The sequence below is a fragment of the Alligator mississippiensis genome, chromosome 3, assembly GCF_030867095.1.
Source record: "Alligator mississippiensis isolate rAllMis1 chromosome 3, rAllMis1, whole genome shotgun sequence".
In the NCBI taxonomy this organism is placed as follows: domain Eukaryota; kingdom Metazoa; phylum Chordata; order Crocodylia; family Alligatoridae; genus Alligator; species Alligator mississippiensis.
The window spans coordinates 291,022,258-291,041,014 of record NC_081826.1 but is presented as its reverse complement, the minus strand read 5'-3'; the positions used below and the strand labels follow the sequence as shown (position 1 = coordinate 291,041,014).

The 18,757-nt window shown below is 48.2% G+C and overlaps 1 protein-coding gene across 1 annotated transcript; it reads right to left on the bottom strand.

The window, feature by feature from the left end:
* Positions 1 to 541: 541 nt before the first annotated feature.
* On the bottom strand, positions 542 to 14,321 carry LOC109285256 (zinc finger BED domain-containing protein 4-like). Its single transcript, XM_059725300.1, has 2 exons — positions 8,177 to 14,321; positions 542 to 4,143 (listed from the first exon to the last, which is right to left on the bottom strand). The coding sequence occupies exon 1, from the start codon at positions 13,913 to 13,915 to the stop codon at positions 11,792 to 11,794; it is 2,124 nt and encodes a 707-aa protein (XP_059581283.1). The 5' UTR covers positions 13,916 to 14,321; the 3' UTR covers positions 542 to 4,143; positions 8,177 to 11,791.
* Positions 14,322 to 18,757: the final 4,436 nt, after the last annotated feature.

Below are 18,757 nucleotides of genomic sequence, written 5' to 3'. Positions count from 1 at the left end.
ACATACACTATATATGCCAAAAGGTAGACAAAAATCAATTGTCCAAAGCCGCACACTCAGTACACATACACAGATCACTGATTTGTATATCATGCACATAATGAAATATATACACACACACTCACCAGTTCATACACATACAACCCACTACACATACACACAGGTAAGTTCCTAACTTGGATGGTACGGTATGTATGTGTGTGCTTGGGATACCTGGAGGAAGGTTAAGGTGAGAGAGAGAGTTAAAGTGTAGGGAGTGAAAGTCACCAGAACTGGGATTAGAACCAGTGGACTAGAGAGAAGCTGGCTGGGGAACTGAGGCTTGGGGGTTACTTAAGGTCAAGTGGCCCCAGGGTTACTCAAGCTTATTGGTGCAAGGAAAAATGTCTGGTGGCAAGGAGGAGATGGCCAGGAAAGAAACTGAGGCAGAAACCTGGGAGCTTGGGTCTGGAAACTGACACTGACAGCTGAGAGATGGGGGGGTGTGGAACAGATAAGTGGTGGCAAGGAGGAAACAGTCAGGAACAGACAAAAACCCAACTCAGGGTTTCAAAATAAGAAGTTTATTAAACAGACAACACACTACACAGCCCCATGAAGTTATTGGTTCTCACACACACACACACACACACACACACACACACACACACACACTGGCAGCAGGAGAAAGAGACTCAGAGGAAGGGTTGGAGTCCAGGTAGGGAAGAGAAGCAGAGTCCAAGTCCTTGGTTGATGAGAGGATGGGGGTGATAGCTACCTATCCAGGCTGGAAAGGGGTCTTTGTCCAGTAGGTGGGGGTCACTGGCAGGGCCTCTGGGTGGATAGGTGGTGTGGCGTGGTGCTGGTCCAGATGAAGAGGGTGTCCCAAGAAGTCAGTCTTCACTACCCCTTTTATGGGCAGACTACCTCTGATCTCCTATGGGGAGGGCCTGTCCAGGCAATGTCAGTCCTGTCCCAGAGGGCTCCAGGTGTTCTTCCTGAGCATGTGCAGCCTTGGCACAATGGTGGGCTGCCTCATCTTTTGTTTCTTGAATGCTGAGGGCGGTTTCAAGGGCTGGGTGTTGGTCCAGGTATTGGTGTTGATGGTTCAGTCATTCAGAGGGAGCTATTTTTAGACCTACTGCCATTGTCTCTCAAGCACCTTCATTCATCCCCATTCATTCAGGAACCAAGTTACATAGGAAGGGTAGTATGAGTCATAGGTTACACAACAGGGCCTGGGAAATAAGATGGTAACTTGACAAACAAAATGGAAACTTGACATGATTAATGCTAACTTACATATTTAGGCCTAAAACAGTAATCACACAATAGAAAAGCAGTGAAATATCAATACAAACATAATAATTATCACTTATAAAACAGTGGATATCTATATCAAAATAGCAGGGCACTTATTTGCAAAGAGAGGAGAGAAAAATAAAACATACTACCTAAAATAAAATGTTAAAGCTTATCTTACATCTTAGCTTACTTATACTTATCTATATGGAATAGAGAGGGAGAGAAAAAGTCAGAAATGGTTGGGGAATGGGAGGGAATACATTTTAAAAGAAAAAAAAAAAAGAAAAACTGGGGGTTTTGCTACAATTTAATCTCTGATTTACAACTTTAAAAATCGCCAACCCAAACCTTAGGTATCCCATTTTGTTTGAAACACCCCACCACCAGTTTCTGGAATTTACAGTGTAATGAAATCCGTTGTCGAATTACCCAGGCAGGACAAACACTGCCCCTCAGACTCCAACTTCACTATCATGGGTTATCATGCAGCTCATGAAAATGCATCCCCCCTATAAGCTCTTATAAAAGGATGGGCTTTGCTGGACACCAAGAAGCTCGAATTATGCATTTCTTTCCTTGTCTTTGTCTCCCATTAAGTACTATGGATCAGCAGGAGGTGGCCAAAACGGATTGTAAAGTCCTCATAGTGACACTGCAGGAGTTTTTGGATCTTCCCCTCTAGTAGAGAGAACAACAAAAAGGAAGGGCGCGCATTTACCCAGCACATCAGAACTAGGGGGCTCTGTGAGGAATGTTATTCCAGAACTAACGGGCACAAGAACGGATAGGTCTGGAGAGCACTTCTCCTGCTGTGATATTTGGCAGTGCCCTTCTGTCTATCCACAGAGCAAAGCTTTGGAATTGCTTCCTACCTCAAAAGGTATAGAGGGCTTATTGTGGGGACAGCAAAGTGTTATTGCGTTATGGATTTTACACAGAATTATGCTACCATCTTTTCTTGCATGCAACTTGCATTACTTGTTTGCACCCTGGCTCAAACCCATGAGAGCTCAAGCCAAGGAAGTCCATGTCCGTGTATTGCTGTACATGTTACACCCTACACAACAGCATCTACGGGGCAGTTCCTTGTAGGCAGACTGGTGTATCATAGATTTTTCTATTGGCATATATAATGGAGCCTTTCTTTGAATTGGGCTGTGGTGTATTACGGGAAAACTTGTCTTTCCTTGACAGGCACAAGAGCAATATGATTTTAACTCACCATCATGTGAAGCTCTTCCATCTCTACAAGCTTCTCACTATGAGCTGCTCATACCACTTGGCCAAGTCATGGATCTATTAGAGGCATTGCTGCTGATTGGATGCATCTACAGAAGAGCATAAACTTTTGACCTGCAGAGATGCTTGATGGCTTTTCAGGCCTTATTGAATTTGGAGGGTTGATGAACTTGAAGGAGGACAATGCATTTGTGGCAGATTAAGCAGACATGATCATAGAATCATAGAAAAACAGGGCTGAAGGCATCCCAGAAGGACCTCTAGTCCAGCCCCCTGATCAAAGCAGGATGGACCCCATCTAAACCAACTCAGTCAAAAGTTTACCCTACTAGCAGTTGCTGATGAGGATTCTTGCAACTTCTGCACAGTTCGCATGTGTACAACCGCAGTTCTGGAGCACCACATGATACAATCACAATGCTTTCTATGAACTTGCAGGCCTAGGATGCAGCCTGGGAGTGGGCTCCAGAACATCTGCATGAGCCAGATGCCTTTCAGGGAGCTCTGTGAGGAGTTTGCCCTGATCCACCAGAGCTATCCTGGTGCAGAACTAAGTTGCTATCACTGGATGAAGCTTTTCAATACCATTCTTTATGTGCCTTACCAGAGGTGGTGGGCATAAGAAATATTCCTGGAATAAAAGCTGGCTTTCTGAGAATGGGGACACTGATGGACCACCTATTCCCTATAGTCTGCCATCTGGTTCTGCCAGTCTTGGTGAACTACAAGGTAAGCTTATAAACATCAATGTGAGGAGAAGAGGGAGAGTGTGTGATGCCAAGGTATTGAGAAGACTCTAGACATTTAGACAAATTGAGCTCTCATTCCCCCAATCACATTGTTTTAAATAGTGTGCTGGTGCCCTGATATTTTGAGGGACTCCACCTCCTCGTTTCTGCTGTGGCTCATGAAACTGCACCTTTCCCAGGGCCCTGAGAAAACACTTACATACTTCCCAGGTGCAGGATGGTGCTAGAGTGCACCTTTGGTGGGCTGGAGGCAAGATCATGCAGCCAAATTTGCAACGTGTGACACTGGGATTGGGGACTGGGGATGGAGGATGGGGCCGGGATTGATCGATCGGTTGATTGTTGGCTATGTTAGGATTAAAAGGCTAGGGGACTACATTTCAACCTGGAAATCTGTTTTCAAAATATGTTGTGCTCATTTGTTCAACAAATGGACATACTACAAGATGCAAGAAGAAAGGATTTAAAGGTGATTAAGAACCCCTGGATGTAAAGGCACTGATTTTCCTCTGGGGGCTCTCAGTCCTTTCTGTTCACTTTCCTGACAACACTAGATCTGGAAAGCAGAAGCACCATCCCAAATACTCAGGGTATGGTGACACTATGGCCACTGCTGTGGCTAGTGTAGGCCTAGCAGAGCTAGCTTTATATATAGTAGCTAAATTTGGGTGCTGCTGGGAGTGTAACCTGAGCTCAGCCCAAGTATTCAGTCAGCTTCCCTAGCAGGTTTTGCAGCCTGCTCTGAGCTCCCTGTCACTGCAGCTTCAAAGGAGCGAGCTGGGCTGCCTACACAGACTGTAAGCACAGAGTGACTGAAAAGCAGACGATACCCGAGGAGCAGCCTTTATCCTTCACAGAAGCAGAGAAAGTCCTGCAAGAGATACAAAACAATGAACATGAATATGAAAGCAAGAAAGGGCTTGTTCTTGTGACTCACCATCTCCCTCCCCCCCCTTTGGCATTTACTCTTTTTTTTCCATCTCTCTCAGGTCCACGTGCAATAAACTGGCTTAAAGGCTTAGAGTCCTTTCCAGGCTATTGGAAACTTTTCTTCTAATGGACTTTGTTTTTCCTCCTCTGTGGGAGAGTGGAAGCCAGTTGTGACAAGTGCAGTTCTAGCTGTGTTGGAAGAGGAAGGTGGCAAGATCATGGCTTAGTGTCATCTCACAGCCTGACCTCCCTCAATTGACACTGCCTTACCTCCAGCTTGTGTGCACTTTGCCCTGGTTTGTGGTCTCTATGAACTCAAAGGAATGCAACTTCTCTGTAGTTTGCTAATGAAGATGTAGTCTCTATTGCCTCGGGGACCTGACCTGAGATCAGGAGGTGGTCTTGGACTTGGTGATAAGAGTTGAAGACAGTGAAGAGGCTGGAGTCTAGAGCTAATAGAGGCCTAATACACATAGAAAGCGATAGCCATATTCTGTACAAGCTATAGCCTTTCCCCTTAATCTACCTCTGTTCGAGATAATAAACATTTTGATCCAGAGATGGTCAAAGAATATACGTTAGGGTCCTTGAGACTCATCTGCCCTCCCCCAACAGGTTTCCTGAGGTCCTATTTACAGCTCTTGCTCCAAGCGCAATGCTCAGGGGTACCTCCGTCCTTGGCTGTGAAGTCTAATGCCATGTCCTTTCCTTCCAGCTAGTTAAATACATATATCCTATTCCCTCATAAACAGACTTGACCTTTTCTATGCTGTGACAGCATGTCCATAACAGAGCAAAAATGTCAGAAGGCTTAATGATGGTCCTTAGTTCACATTAAAATAATACAATTCATGTTCTGTTTTCTTCATGGCATGAAGCAGGAAAACTTCATTTTTCCTTCCTCCCTTTCTATTACCCCTGCATTACTGTTCTAATCTCTATAATTACTACTTCAACTGAATAAACATTTTTCAGTGAACATTTAAATCTACCAACTTACCTGGTGTACTCCCTCTGGAAGACTCGGGAACCCTTTTCTTATCAAAACCGGTCCACTTATATCCTAGGAGGGTTTGTCTCTGGAGAACACAGGGCACAAACAGAAGTGCAGCTTCCTGCTGTAACTCATGGCGCTTCACAGAAAGAGCCATGAGTTACAGCAATCCCACCAACCCAACAGATGCTTGCTGTTGAGTCCTGGGGGTTGGGGTATCCAGCTGCAATTTGGAGTCACTGTGTGTCTGCAGACACTCTCCCCTAGCCCTGCCTCTGCCTTCCCCACTCCTGGCCCTGGCACTGTCTTCAGAATTGGGGGCAGGAAGGAGGGACTGGAAGGAGCTCAGTCTGGGTTTTTTTCAGCCGGTGCTGCAGGGTGGGGCAGGTGGATTGGAAGTAGTTGGGGATGGTCCTGCTTTGAGCAGGGAGTTGGACTAGATGACCTCCTGAGGTCCCTTTCAACCCTCATTTTCTATGATTCTATGAACTGTCTGGTCCTTTCTCTATAGACCTGGGAGAGGGGCAACTCTAGCATGCTGTTTTTCCAACAACTTACACACCTCCTCTCTCCAGCCTCCCTTTCTGGGAGCCTTTTATTTCCTGTGGCCAGCCAATTATCCATACCAGCTGGCCAGTCCTCCTAAGCAGGCTTGCAATCACCTTGCTTGCCCATAGCTGGGCTGCAGCTTCTGAGGCTTGCTGCCTGCTACACCTGGCTACATCACCACAGCCTTTGGGCTCCCCAGATTTTTCATCACCATACCTCATAAGGTAGGGAAGCATTTTTGTCTCCATTGTACAAAGGGCGAAATATGTCAGAGAGACTTAGTAGCTTAAGGTCACGCAGAAAGTCTGAGATTCATTTTCCAAGGCTAAGTCCAGTGCCTTAACCAACCTTCATCTCAAAATGGGTTTGTGTCATCCATGTTCACATCCATTTTGTATTTGCTTTGGGCAAACAAAGCACTGTTCACTACTGGGCACAAACGTTCACAGAACATGGGTTTCAGAAGTACATGGGTAGAGTTGGCAGAATGTACATTTTTAGAGCTGGACTTTTCAGAAGCTGTGTTTTTGAGCCAGACTCCAATTCTATCAAGTCAGTAACAACCAAACTCACATTGATCTCAACAAGAACAAAGTCTAGTCAACAAGGAGAACGTGCTCCTGAAAATCCCTCATCTTACTTCTGTGTGCAAGAGTCAGGGTTAGAAGTTCTTGCACATTCATCCAATCAGGAAACAGAACCAGTATTGTACAATATCCTCAACCAACCACAGTAAGTCACAATAATATTTGCAGAGAACTGTTTGCAGCCAGTCCACAGTTAAAAAAAAAATACCCCAAGAAATTAATTATTTTTTGATTTACAGAATTGTAGGGGGTTTATTTTGTTGGCTGAGATATTCTGCTCAATGACACCCATGTAAATCCCAAATTACACCTGAACTGGAGTTCAATGCATCGGTTCACTCCAGATTTACATGGATGGCACAGAGAGCAGAATCGAGCTCAACAGGTCTCAGCCCCTCAATGAGAGCAAGGGTACATGTGGGAATGGACCAAGCAAAAATAAAACTTGACATTTGCAGAACCCTGAGCAGTGGAGCATGCCATCAGCCCTGGTCACCACTGCTTCTTCTCATATACTGTTTTTTTCTTGTTAAAGAATCTGTCTTCCTCTTCTGAACACCAATAACCTCCACAGACCCGGGATCTGATTATCTGCTCCCCGAGTCTACCCAGTACAATGATAAGGAGTGCTGCTTTTTCTGTACCCAACACAGGATAAACCAGTTTCATACTCTTTCATGAGTCCTGATGCCTCCGTTTTTCCACAGAGCAAGCTGCATTTTGCTCTAATGTTGCTGTAAATTCAGAATAAATCAGTGGAACCACTTCATTTTCACACCACCTTAACTGAGAGTCAAGATGAAATGCAAACTCAGGCACAAGACTTAAGCATCACTGAAGTATCACAAAAGCCCCTAAAGTGAGGCCTGAGTGGTGGACAGGCTTTGTGCTTGGTCATTTGCACAGGCATGAATTTTATTCCTCAAAAGTGCAACTCTGTGAAGTTTGCTGAAGTTTATTTTCCAGAGGAAAGAGCAAAGAAAGAGGCATCATGGGCACTATAAAAAATACACTTACAAAAAAAAGGAGCAAGAGGAATGACTAGCAACTTGTAGGGCAATTTTTGTAATGCTGTACAAGTCAAAAGACATGGCAAAATTAACAAGTGGAGCCTGCTAATTTAGAGAATATTCTACAGACTCACATGGTCTTGTGCAAGGTCTGTTTTCCTTCAAAGCTTCATATAAGCTATGAAGGAACATTTCATATTTACAAAATGTACGAAGCCATAAAGGAAAATAAATCTAATTTATGATGGTATTTATAGAATCACTTCTGAACACCAGGCATGCAGCATGCACACATTCAAATCTGAGAGCCGTGTATGCAGCAGGCATTAAGAAAAAAAAGCTGGTTTTCTTAAAAGGCCATCAACTCTTTAGAAACAGCTCTCTGTGACAGATGCAGTGGGATTATAAATAATAAATGGAATTGTGACTCATACTTTGTCATTTCCAAAACCTTTTGCTTAAGAATTTTATCTTAGAAAACTAGCTTGGTACCTGACTGTAAAATATGGGCTTAAATGACTCAAGTGGCACACTGGCTTTGCCCTAGACCTCCGCACGTGGCTGAATTTCGGCCCAAGTACAAGAATTTAGATGACTGTTGTATAATCCTTCAGTGTAACAATCCCCTGCAGTGTCAGGCACAATCACGACAGCCAGTGAGGGATTTACTTTATATCGAGTATCTTAGGGGTTAGGGTCACGGGCCAATGGGAGGGGACAAATACAAGTACATAGGCATCCAAAGTATAACAACATACACTTCGAGGGCAAACGAACAGGTAGTGGTCCATACTGCTGGGGTACATACATTCAGCACACAGAGCCCCTGCCCACCTCTGGGGATGCCCCCAAGAACCAGCCTTTAGTCCAGAGTCGCTCTGTGCAGGTCCGTAGGTCCCGTGCAGTCAGTCTGTGGTTCATCTGTGCTGTGCAGAGGTTTCTCTCCCCTCCAGTTCAGCCCAGGGCAGCTCCAGCAGCTCTGGTACATATCCAGCCCGGACTCAGAGAGCTCCCCAGCCTCTTCCTGCTGCCCCCAAGGTCTTCCAAGATTTGCAGTCCAGGAGCAGGGCTCCGCACATTTCTCATCACTTCCTGCTTCCAGGTGCCTCTGGGATTTGTACTCTTTGGTTGGTCAGCACGCCTCCACAAGGTTGCTCCCCTTCTGTCACACACTCATATCACATTTTCGGTGCACACAATGCATTACATTACACGATGCATACATTACATTGCCCCCCCCTCTTTAAATGGATGCACCCCCACATCCTACTTGGGTCATGTCATGTAGTCACTAAGCCTGGGGGGTCTCCACTCCTGTGGTCTGCCTGGGCATTCAGGAGCAGGAGCACCCACTGGCTCTAGTGGGTTGTGGGCACTTTTGGTCATACCCAGGTCTGACCTTCCCCACTCCCCACCCACTCCTCTTCACTATCATCATCCCCTGCAGGCCGCGGGTCCCACCCAACCGTCTCTGACCTAGGAGCACCCTCTGGCAGCATGCCATTGGATGTATTTGGGGCTGTATTGGTGATGGTTTGATTAGGAGGCCTCTGGTAGTGGCTTGGTGGCAGGCGTCTTGGTTGTTGATGAACAGGCCTTCCTAGCCCCCTTGTTAGGTCCAGGGTCTCTGTTCCATGTGCATGTATAGGGTTTCATCCAATTATAGTGCACTACCAATGTTTGTCTGCTGGTCCTGTTCGCCAGCTCACATAGCACCGCTGACAATTTCTTGACAACTCTATAGGGGCCATCGAACTTCTTGCAGAGCTTCCAGCGCTGACCCCGCCGCCTTGGTTGGTTCCATACCCACACCAGCTCCCCTGGCTCGCACATCTGGCCTGAGGTCATAGTGCTCTCTTTGCCTTTGTGTAGCTGTAGCCTGATGTGTCCTGACAGCGTGGCTAATGGAGCTGAGGTACCCTGCCACTTTTGTAACGTCTTCCAAAGGATTGTTGAATTCTTCCAACACATTTGTCCTGGAGACAACATCAACAGGCAGACAAATCTCCCACCCAAACAACACCACGTACGGTGTGTACCCTGTGGACGACTGCTCTGGTAGGCCATCATGACATATGGGAGTATCTCATCCCATGTCGTCTGGTTATCTTGAATCAGAAAGGATAGCATGCCAACTAGCGTGCGGTTGAACCTCTCCACTAGTCCATCAGACCGGGGGTGATAGGGAGTGGTGTGGGTTTTAGTAATCTCTAAAAGGTCGCATATGTGATGGAATAGTTCCCACCAGGAGCCCCAATTCCTTGTTAGGCTTAGGTTCAAACAAACGCTCCTTCCTCCTCCCTCTGGCACCATCTCTTCAATATGCCCATGATCATCATTTCACTTCTAGGAGGTACTGTCCAACTCCCCTCCACTACCATTTCACACACTTCAGTTTGACTATGTGTAGTGGACAGGGGAAAACATCGTCCCAGCAAGGAACAGGAACAGTCAGCAAAGTTTATGGTGACTTGGAACTGTTTTAGGAGATCAGTTCCCAACAAGGCGTCTTGCCTGGCATCTTTCAATACAAGGAATGTGCATGGAAGCTGCAGGTCTTGGGAGCAGATGGTCATACCCCACTCCTCCAGGATTGGGAGTGTTTCCCCAGTGGCTAGCTTGACTACTAGGCTACAGGGTCGTAGGTCCCTTTTTGTCCCAGTTCTAGCTTGTGCCCATACTTGGCCATGTGCAAGGGATACCTGGCACCTGAAATTATGATAAATTGGCAAGGGACCTTTCCTAGCTTTCCTTCCAGGTAATACCCCAAACCTGCAGACCCAACGACTACTAGACCCTCCTGTGGGCCTCGGGGGGTATCAGCAGTGGATGGGCACTTAAACACTGCCTGCCTCAGTTTCCCTACCTGGGACGTCACCTTTTCTCAGGACAGTCCCTCCAGAAATGGTCACGGCCATCACAGTGCCAGCACCCACCAGCAGTCTCTTGTTGTAACCCCAACGGCCGTGGTCTAGGCGGTCCCCCACTGCCACGTCTGTTTGGGCCCCGACTTTCCAGAGGTTGGTGGAGTTTGTCCCTTCCACCCTTAAGTTTCTGCATAGTCTCCATTATTGCTTGCAGGACTGACAGTTCTGGGGTCAGGGTGTGCACTGCTGGCTCCTCTTCTTTAGTATGTACATGTACTCTGGCCTCATTTTCTTTGGGGCTTGGGCCTCACATCTGCCCTTGCCAGCTCCAAGTTAGTAGCAAGGTGTATGGCTGCCTCCAGGCTCTTGGGTCTTCCCAGCCAAAGCTGAGCCTTTATCTCCCCACTGCAAGTGTGTTCGATGAAATGGTCCCAGGCCAGTATGTCATGTATGTCTGAGCTAAACTGTGGAAGGCCTTGATAGCTAATTGTCTGAGCACTAAGCCAAAGTCCTGGACCGACTCATTGGGTGCCCTTACTCGTGTACTGAAAGCCATACTAGCCCAGCCAGGATCTGCAGCTGGTTCAAAAGCTTCCCTGAGGGCCTCTATTAAGCATTCGTGGTCCTGCTTGGTTTCACTGACGAGCCGCTAGCAGACAACAGCCCCAGCCTTCCCTGTAAGTAGCAGACCTAGGAAGTCTAGCTTGCCAGCCTCATCCCATTCATTTACCTGAGCTGCCAGTTCAAATTGTGTATGCTAGATGTCCCACTGTTGTTGTTCCCCACTATAGGGTACAGGATTGAATATGAGCCTTCAACCAGGAGATGGGGCTTCTGTGTCTCCCTTCCCCGCGTGGGGCACTCCTCCCACTCCCCCTGCTCAAAGCCCACACAATGACAAAACTATGCACTCAATACAACAGTTTGCCCGGTGCCTTATGGCCTGTGACCACCGCTGCCACCAGTGTAATAAACCCCTGCAGTGTCAGGCACAATCACTACAGCCAAATTTACTTTATATCAAGCGTCTTAGGGGTTAGAGTCACAAGCCAACAGGCCAACGGGAAGGGACAAATACAAGTACATAGGCATTAGGCCTGTGCGAAGCAGCATTTGCTTTGGATTCAGCTGATCTGGAGGGACAAGGATTCAATTCGGTGATTTGAATCACTGTCCTGATTCAATTCGGATTTGGAGATTTGGCGCCAGTTGGGAGATTCAGCCATAGACTATAATGGGGAATCACTAAAATACCTATAACTTTGCCATTTTTTCTGCAGATTCAGATGAAAACAGCAGGGATGGTCACCTCTTCTGAGGGCACGAAGCCTGCCAAGTTTCAAGGAGATAGGTTCAGGGGTTTCTGTGAAAGTGCATCTCAAACTGTTGAAAGCAAAATTTGCATCACTTGCGTGTGTTAAGGCAGAGCGGGATGAAAACAGCAGGGATGGTAGCCCTTTGTGCAGGCATGAGGCCTGCCAGGCTTCGGGCAGAGTGGTGCAGGGGTTTCTGTGAAAGTGCACCGCAAGTTTCAGAAAGCAAATTAAAAAAGCAAACAGGTGCGAAGCGAGGAGGGTGGCACTCACTCCGTCTGTACCTGGAGCTTGGGGAACCCCAGCAGCGGGAGGTTCACTTTCAAGAACGCCAGCTGCTCCACCAAAGCAGGATCCAAGCAGGTGCGGTGGGGTCTCACAACATCCCCAGCAATGCTGAACACCCTCTCGCTCGGCACGCTGGCCGGTGGACAGGACAGGTGTTCGCGGGCAACCGTGGCCAGATCCGGCCACATCTGGCTGCGGGTTGCCCAATAGGCCAAGGGGTCACAGTCCAGCGGCTCCACGTCCTCATCGAGATAGATAGTCACCGAGGCCGCCGCGCTGCCTGCCTGATGGTGGGGTCTGGTGCCTCTGGACCCCAGCATTGAAGCCACCCCCTTGGCCCACATTGGCAGCGGCTGTGGTGAAGAAGATTGGCTGGTGGTTGGAGCGCTGGCATGGGAAAGTGGATCCCCCTCTTCCACGTCCCCCTGCCTCTGCTTTTCTGCCTCCCTGACTCTGTTCACCAGCACCTCCGTCCAGTGATCGAGGGTTTGGCTGCTGCAAACGCTCCCCTTCACCCTTGGGTCACACATGGCGGCCAGCACGTGGACCGTACTGGACCGCAAGGGATCCAGCCGTCGCCTGATGCCCTCCTTCATCCGCCTCACCAGTGCCTGCACGTCTGGGGAAAGCGGCCTGCCCCAGCCAGGAACATTGATCCCCTGGAACTTCTCCATTCGATTCTCAAGCTCCTTCACTACAGGGATCACCTGGCTAAGGAGGGCATCTCCAGTGCTGAGGCTCTCGGTGGCCTCGAGGAACGGTTTGAGGACCAGCAAGATCTGGGAGATGGTATCCCACTCCGTTTTGTTAAGGGGGCCACTGATCCCAATCTCCTCAAGCAAGGCCATTTCATGGATGGCCTTCTGTTGCTCCACCAGCCTTTCCAGCATCATGTATGTGGAGCTCCACCGAGCCTCCACATCCAGCATGATTTTGTGCTGCGGGATGCTCAGCTCTGCCTGTTTTTCCTGCAGCATCTTGCCCCCCTTGATGCTCTGGTGGAAGTAGCCTGCCACCTTCCTGCATTTGGAAATAAGCTTGCTGGTGGTGCTGGCGCTGTCACCGGCACCCCTGTCCCCCTCCAAGGCGTCCCTGACTATGAGGTGGAACCTGTGTGCCACACAACAGATGCCAACAAAGTTGGCATCACGCACCGCCTTGACCATATTGGCCCCATTGTCGGTAACCATGAACCCACGGGTGAGCTCGCCCTGCCCAATGAGCCACCCCTGCACCATGCGGTTCATGGCCCCCACGATCTCCCTTGCTGTGTGGGACTCATCCAGCACCTCCGCTTGAAGGAGAGCCCATCGACGCCCTGCCTGATCGCACCAGTGCCCTGTGAGGGAAAGGTAGGCATGATCTCCACCCCAGCTGCTCCAGATGTCCGAGGTGAAGTGCAAGGTTACCTGCGGACCTGCCTTGCGCAGCTCCTCCTTCAAGTACTCCCTGCATGCCTCATACATGGAGGGCACCACCGTCCTGCTGAAAGTAGTGCATGTGGGCACTTGGTACGATGGGGCCATGAGCGCCATGAGCTGCCTAAACCCTGGACGTTCAACAAAGGAGAAGGGCTGGCCATCCAGAGCGAGCATCTCCCCAATGCTCTGGGTGAGCTCGCTCGCCTTGGGAATGCGCCCCGCTGTGTGCCCGCCTTTCCCCCACCGCTCCAGGGTGGCCAGCCTGTGCTTCTTGGGGACGGGGGCTTTGGAGCAAGAGGGGGACTTCTTTTTGGGCACATTCCCACTAGCGCCAGGCTGAGGAGGAACAAGGGCAAGGGGGTGCTTCCTCTTGAGATGCAGCAGCATTGCCGTAGTGGCAAAGTGTTTCACTTCCTTGCCCCGGCTGATCTGCCTTTGGCAGTGCTGGCAGGTAGCATACCTGGGATCCTCTCCCACCTCAAAATGATCCCACACTACACTACCCCCTCTCAGCCTTTTCCATATGTGAAAGATCACCCCATCCCCCTCCTTCTTCTCAGTTTTTGTTTGCTGCATGCCTTCCGAATCTCCAGATCTCTCCGAATCTCTCCACATTGATTCGGAGGCTTCTGATTTGATCTGGACCTTTTGATAGGTCTCCGGATTCAATTCGGATTCAGACATTTGGCCGCCAAATCGGGCCGAATCTCCTCCTAATCAAATCAGCTACTGAAGCTTCGCACAGCCCTAATAGACACCCAAAGTATAACAACATACACTTCGAGGGCAAACGAACAGGTAGTGGTCCGTACCGCTGGGGTACATACATTCAGCACACATTCAGTCCCCTGCCCACCTCTGGGGATACCCCCAGGAACCAGCCTTTAGTCCAGAGTCGCTCTGTGCAGGTCTGTAGGTCGGGGATCGTGTGCAGTCGGTTTGTGGTTCATCTGTGCTGTGCTGAGGTTTCTCTCCCCTCCAGTTCAGCCCCCGGCAGCAGCATCACCCCCAGGAGTCCTTGCATGTAGCCAGCCCGGACTCAGAGATCCCCCGCCTCTTCCTGCTGCCCCCACGGTCTTCTGAAATTTGCAGTCCAGCAACAGGGCTCTGCACATTTCTCGTCACTTCCACTTCCTGCTTCCAGGTGTCTCTGGGATTTGTATTTCTTGGTCGGTCAGCACGCCTGCACAAGGCTGCTCCCCTTCTGTCATACACTCATACCGCATTTTCGGTGCACACAATGCATTGCATTACACAGTGCATACATTACATCAGTATAGAGCAACAGTGCTCTTCCTCGCTGCTGTGACATGACCAGGTTGATTAAAGGAAGCTGCTTGGTGTCTGTTCACGACACTGCAATCGGGAAAGTAAGCTTTCATGCAAAGAGAGTTTGTCATCAAAGCGCACGATCAGATTTCCTGCTGTGCAGGGAGGTGGGATGAATATGTAAGGGATGTAAGTCATGGATGCTGAATGGCAACAACCCCTTCGTCTTCTTCTGCAGCTGAAGGACTTTGGTCAGTCAAACGGGTTTGTTGGTGGTTTCAGTTGCAGTGAGCCAGGAGATCAGAGAGCACTGTGCTTACCTTAAGGAGACAGTATTAAGGGCACAAAAACACATACTCCTGATGTGCAGGGAAGAGACAGGAAGAGGTTATTTAGCGAAAGAGTTAATTCTTCTATGACTTGGAACTTCAAAAAGAAATCTTACAAAAAATGGAAACTTGGCCTTATTGCCAAGAACAAGAATAGAATACAAGGCACAAATTGAGAGACAGCTATCAAGAGACATAAAAGGCAACAAAAGGCATATAATTAGGGATCTACCTAAATCATGCTGGAAGTGTGCTGCGCAGCAGCTTGTTTAATCTTGCTGTCTTCACTGCATACCCTCCCACCACCGCTGACTGGCAGAGGGGTCCCGGTAACCCCATCCATTGCTCCTGATTAGCCAGGAGGCAAAAACCATGGCATATTTAAAACCATGGTTTTTGGCTCCCAGCTGATCAGGGACAAGCAGCAGGGATCCTGGGGTCCCTTGGCCAATTAGCAGAGAGAGAGGTGGGGTGCACGGTGAAAAGAGCAAGATTAAAGGAGCTGCTGTGCAGTGCACTTCCAGCGTGATTTAGGTAGATGCCTACATTAATATGTAGCATATAATGAATATATTAGAAATGAGAGGACAACCAAGGAAATTAAAGTCCCTTATTAAAGGGGAGAAAGGTGCCAATAATGGATAAATGAAGAGAAGACTGAAGTGTTCAATGCCTTGTTACATCAATCTTCATAAGATCAACACCCTGATCACAGTTAGCAGCAAGCACAGGGAGGCAGACAGTCAGTCTCGAGTAGGGAATGAACAGGTTAGATATTATTCATATAAACCAAGTGTTTTCAATTCAGCAAGCTCTGATGAGATTCATCCTAAGGTACTCAAAGAATCGGCAAAAGCCATGGCAGAGCCATCAGCTATTATCTTTGAGACTCCAGTAAAGTCCCAGAAAACTTGAAAAGAGCAAACAGAGTGCCCATCTTCATTAAAAGTGTAAAAGGAGGATTTGGGGAATTACAGACTGACCAGTTCTCTGTTGATAGTGGAGAATCAAAGAATCGATTTGTAAGCATCTAGAGCTGGGTTCAGCAACCTACTGCTGCCTCTGGCCTGAGGAGGACCAAGCTGCGTTAATTCAGCCTGCTGTTAGGGAAAGGTTGCCAACCCCTGATCTAGGGAATACAAGGGTAAAAAGGAACAGCCACAACAGATTTAAAAGAGGTCGTGTTTAATCAACCTCATTTTCTACTATGCCAAGGTGATGGGCTATGAGAATATGGGGAGAGCAGTTGATGCAATATGTCTCAACTTTAACAAGACTTTTAAGTGTGGCAGGGCAGTGGGGACCTGGGAGCAGGCAGCTTTCTGCACCCCCCGCTGCGCCCTGTGCACCGGGTTGCAGCTCTCCTTTGCAGAAGTGGTGAGGGCAGCGCAGTGGGGAGCATTGCCGGTATGTGCTGCCTCCCCGGAGCCGGGAGGCAGCTGGGGCTGGGGTGGAGAAGCAGATGTTTGCAGCTGGCCCAGGTTCTGGGTAGCTACTGACAGCCACAGAGCATGGGATGGGGTGCAGGGGCTTTGAGTAGGGGGCAAGGGGCAGCAGGGTTGAGCGGCAAGGGCTTTGGCTGGGAGGCAAAGGTCATGAGCAGGGCTGGGGGGCAGGGCTTTGGGTGGGGGGCAAGGGGCACAAGCAGGGCATCCTGCCATGTACCCCCTGCCCTTATTTTGTTTTTCTGCCATGCCGGCACTCCAGCACCTTCAAAGGTAGGCATTGTGGAGTTTTTCAGCACTCCAGCCAAAAAACATTGCCTACCCTGATGTAGACGCTAAGAGGTTTACTGTGGAGCTAATTAGGCAACTCTACAGTAAACGTCTCATATAGATGTGCCCACAAAGACCTAGAAAAGTTGGGAAAAAAATAGGGTAACATTCAGTAAGGACAAGAGCAGCTCTATTCGGAACAATCAAATATACAAATGCAAGATGGAAAATGACTGATTAGGCTGAAATACCATATGAAAGCATGTGGGTTTACAATGGACCACAGGATCATAGGAAAATAAGGCTGGAAGAAACCCTATGAGGTGATCTAGTCCTGCCTGCTGCTTAAGACAAAATAATTCCCAACTATACCATCACAGCCAAGTGTCTATCTAATCTGCTCTTGAAAATTTCCAGGGATGGAAATGCCACAACTTCTGTATGTAGCTGGTTCCAGTGCTTGACTGTCCTCATAGTCGGAAAGTTCTTTCTAATCTCAAACCTAAATTTTCATCGCTGCGGTTTGAGGCTATTGCTCCTAATCCTGTCCCCTTTAGACATAGAGACATGTCCATCTCCATCCTCCTTGCACTTGCCCCTCAGGTGTCTGAAGACTGTTATCAAATCTCCCCTCAGTCTTCTCTTCTCCAGATTAAATAACTCTAGTTCTTTCAGTCTTTCCTCTTGAGCCACGCTTCATAGACCTCTAATCATATTTCATTGCTCTCCACTGGACTTCTTCCAAACTATCCACATCCTTCTTGAAATGTGGGGCCTAAAATTGGACACACAACTCCAGGTGAGGCCTCACAATGCCAAATAAAGCAGAATCACTTCCTTTAATTTGCAAGTGACCCTCCTGTTACTACAACGCAGTATTCTGTTGGCTTTTTTGTTGCAACAAGAGCTCACTGTTGGCTCATATTCAGCTTATGGTCTACTGTAACCCCCAGGTCTTTTTCTGCAGAATTTTTACCTAGCCAATCATTCCTCAGCCTGTGTTTGTACATACAAATATCCCATCCCAAGTTCAGGACTTTGCACTTGTCCTTGTTGAATCTCATCTGATTGATTGCAAACCAGTCTATTTAGGTCATTCAGGATCATAGTCCTATTTTCCAGAACACCTGTAACTCCACTCAAGTTGATGTCATCTGCCAAGTTACTGAGCGTGCACTCAATCCCATCATCCAAATCATTAATAAAGGTATTAAACAAAACCAGACCCATTAAATAAACCTCTGGGGAACCCAGCTCTTCCCATCTAGACATTGAGCTGTTGATTACCAATCATTGAGCATGCTGATTCAACTAGTTATGTATCTATCTTACAGTACTTTTGCCTAGGCTGCATCTCTTTAGCTTGTCAATGAGAATATCATGGGAGAAAGTGTCAAAAGCCTTGCTAAAGTCAAGGTATAACACATCCATTTCTGAATGAACGACTCAGTAATGTAATATTATTGCAAATTAAATAATAAGCGAATAGCATCCTGGGGCGTATTAAAAGGACTGACGTGCAAATCAGGGGAAGCAATTCTGCCATTCCATTCAATTCAGCACTGGAGAAGCCTCATCTGTAGCATCATGTCCAGTTTTGGGCACCACATCTCAAGAAGCATGTGGACGGGTTGGTAAGAGCACAGGGAAGAAGAGAGGTATTAATAAAATGACATATAGAGATAAGTTGAAAGGACTGAGATAATTTTGTCAAGAGATGACCGAGGGCAACTTAGTAACAGTTTTAAAAGACAAAAACGGGTTGTTCTAAGGAGGATAGCAATCGTCAACCATTTCCCCGCGTCTGTAAGGGACAAGCCCAGTAGGAAAGTGTTAAATGTGTGCAAGGGAGATTTAAGTTGGCTATTAAGACCTTCCTAAGTATGAGAGTGATTAAGCACAGGAACAGATTAGCTAGTGAGGTTGTGGACATGCTCCCAGGTGGAGAGGTCATTTTAATCATGAACGACTGGTGCCTCCCAAGACTTGTTGGCAGGGGGCACAATTTTTGGACGGCAGCGTCAGCGGAGTCAGTGGCAAGTGGTGACCGCCCGCAGAAGCTGGTGTCGGTGGCCAAGGGTTGTGAGCAGCGATCAGTGACCACCTGCAGAAGCTGGCTGTAGTGTTGGCAGTGGGGGGTGGTGAGCAGTGGCGGCCTGCAGAGCTGGAGTCGGCCAATCTCAGGAGGGGCTTGTGGCCACCCATGCCCCCCC

What these genes read in the sequence shown, in the direction of transcription:
- LOC109285256 (XM_059725300.1), bottom strand. Translation starts at nt 13,915, where the DNA reads ATGTCTGAATCCGAATTGAATCCGGAGACCTATCAAAAGGTCCAGATC.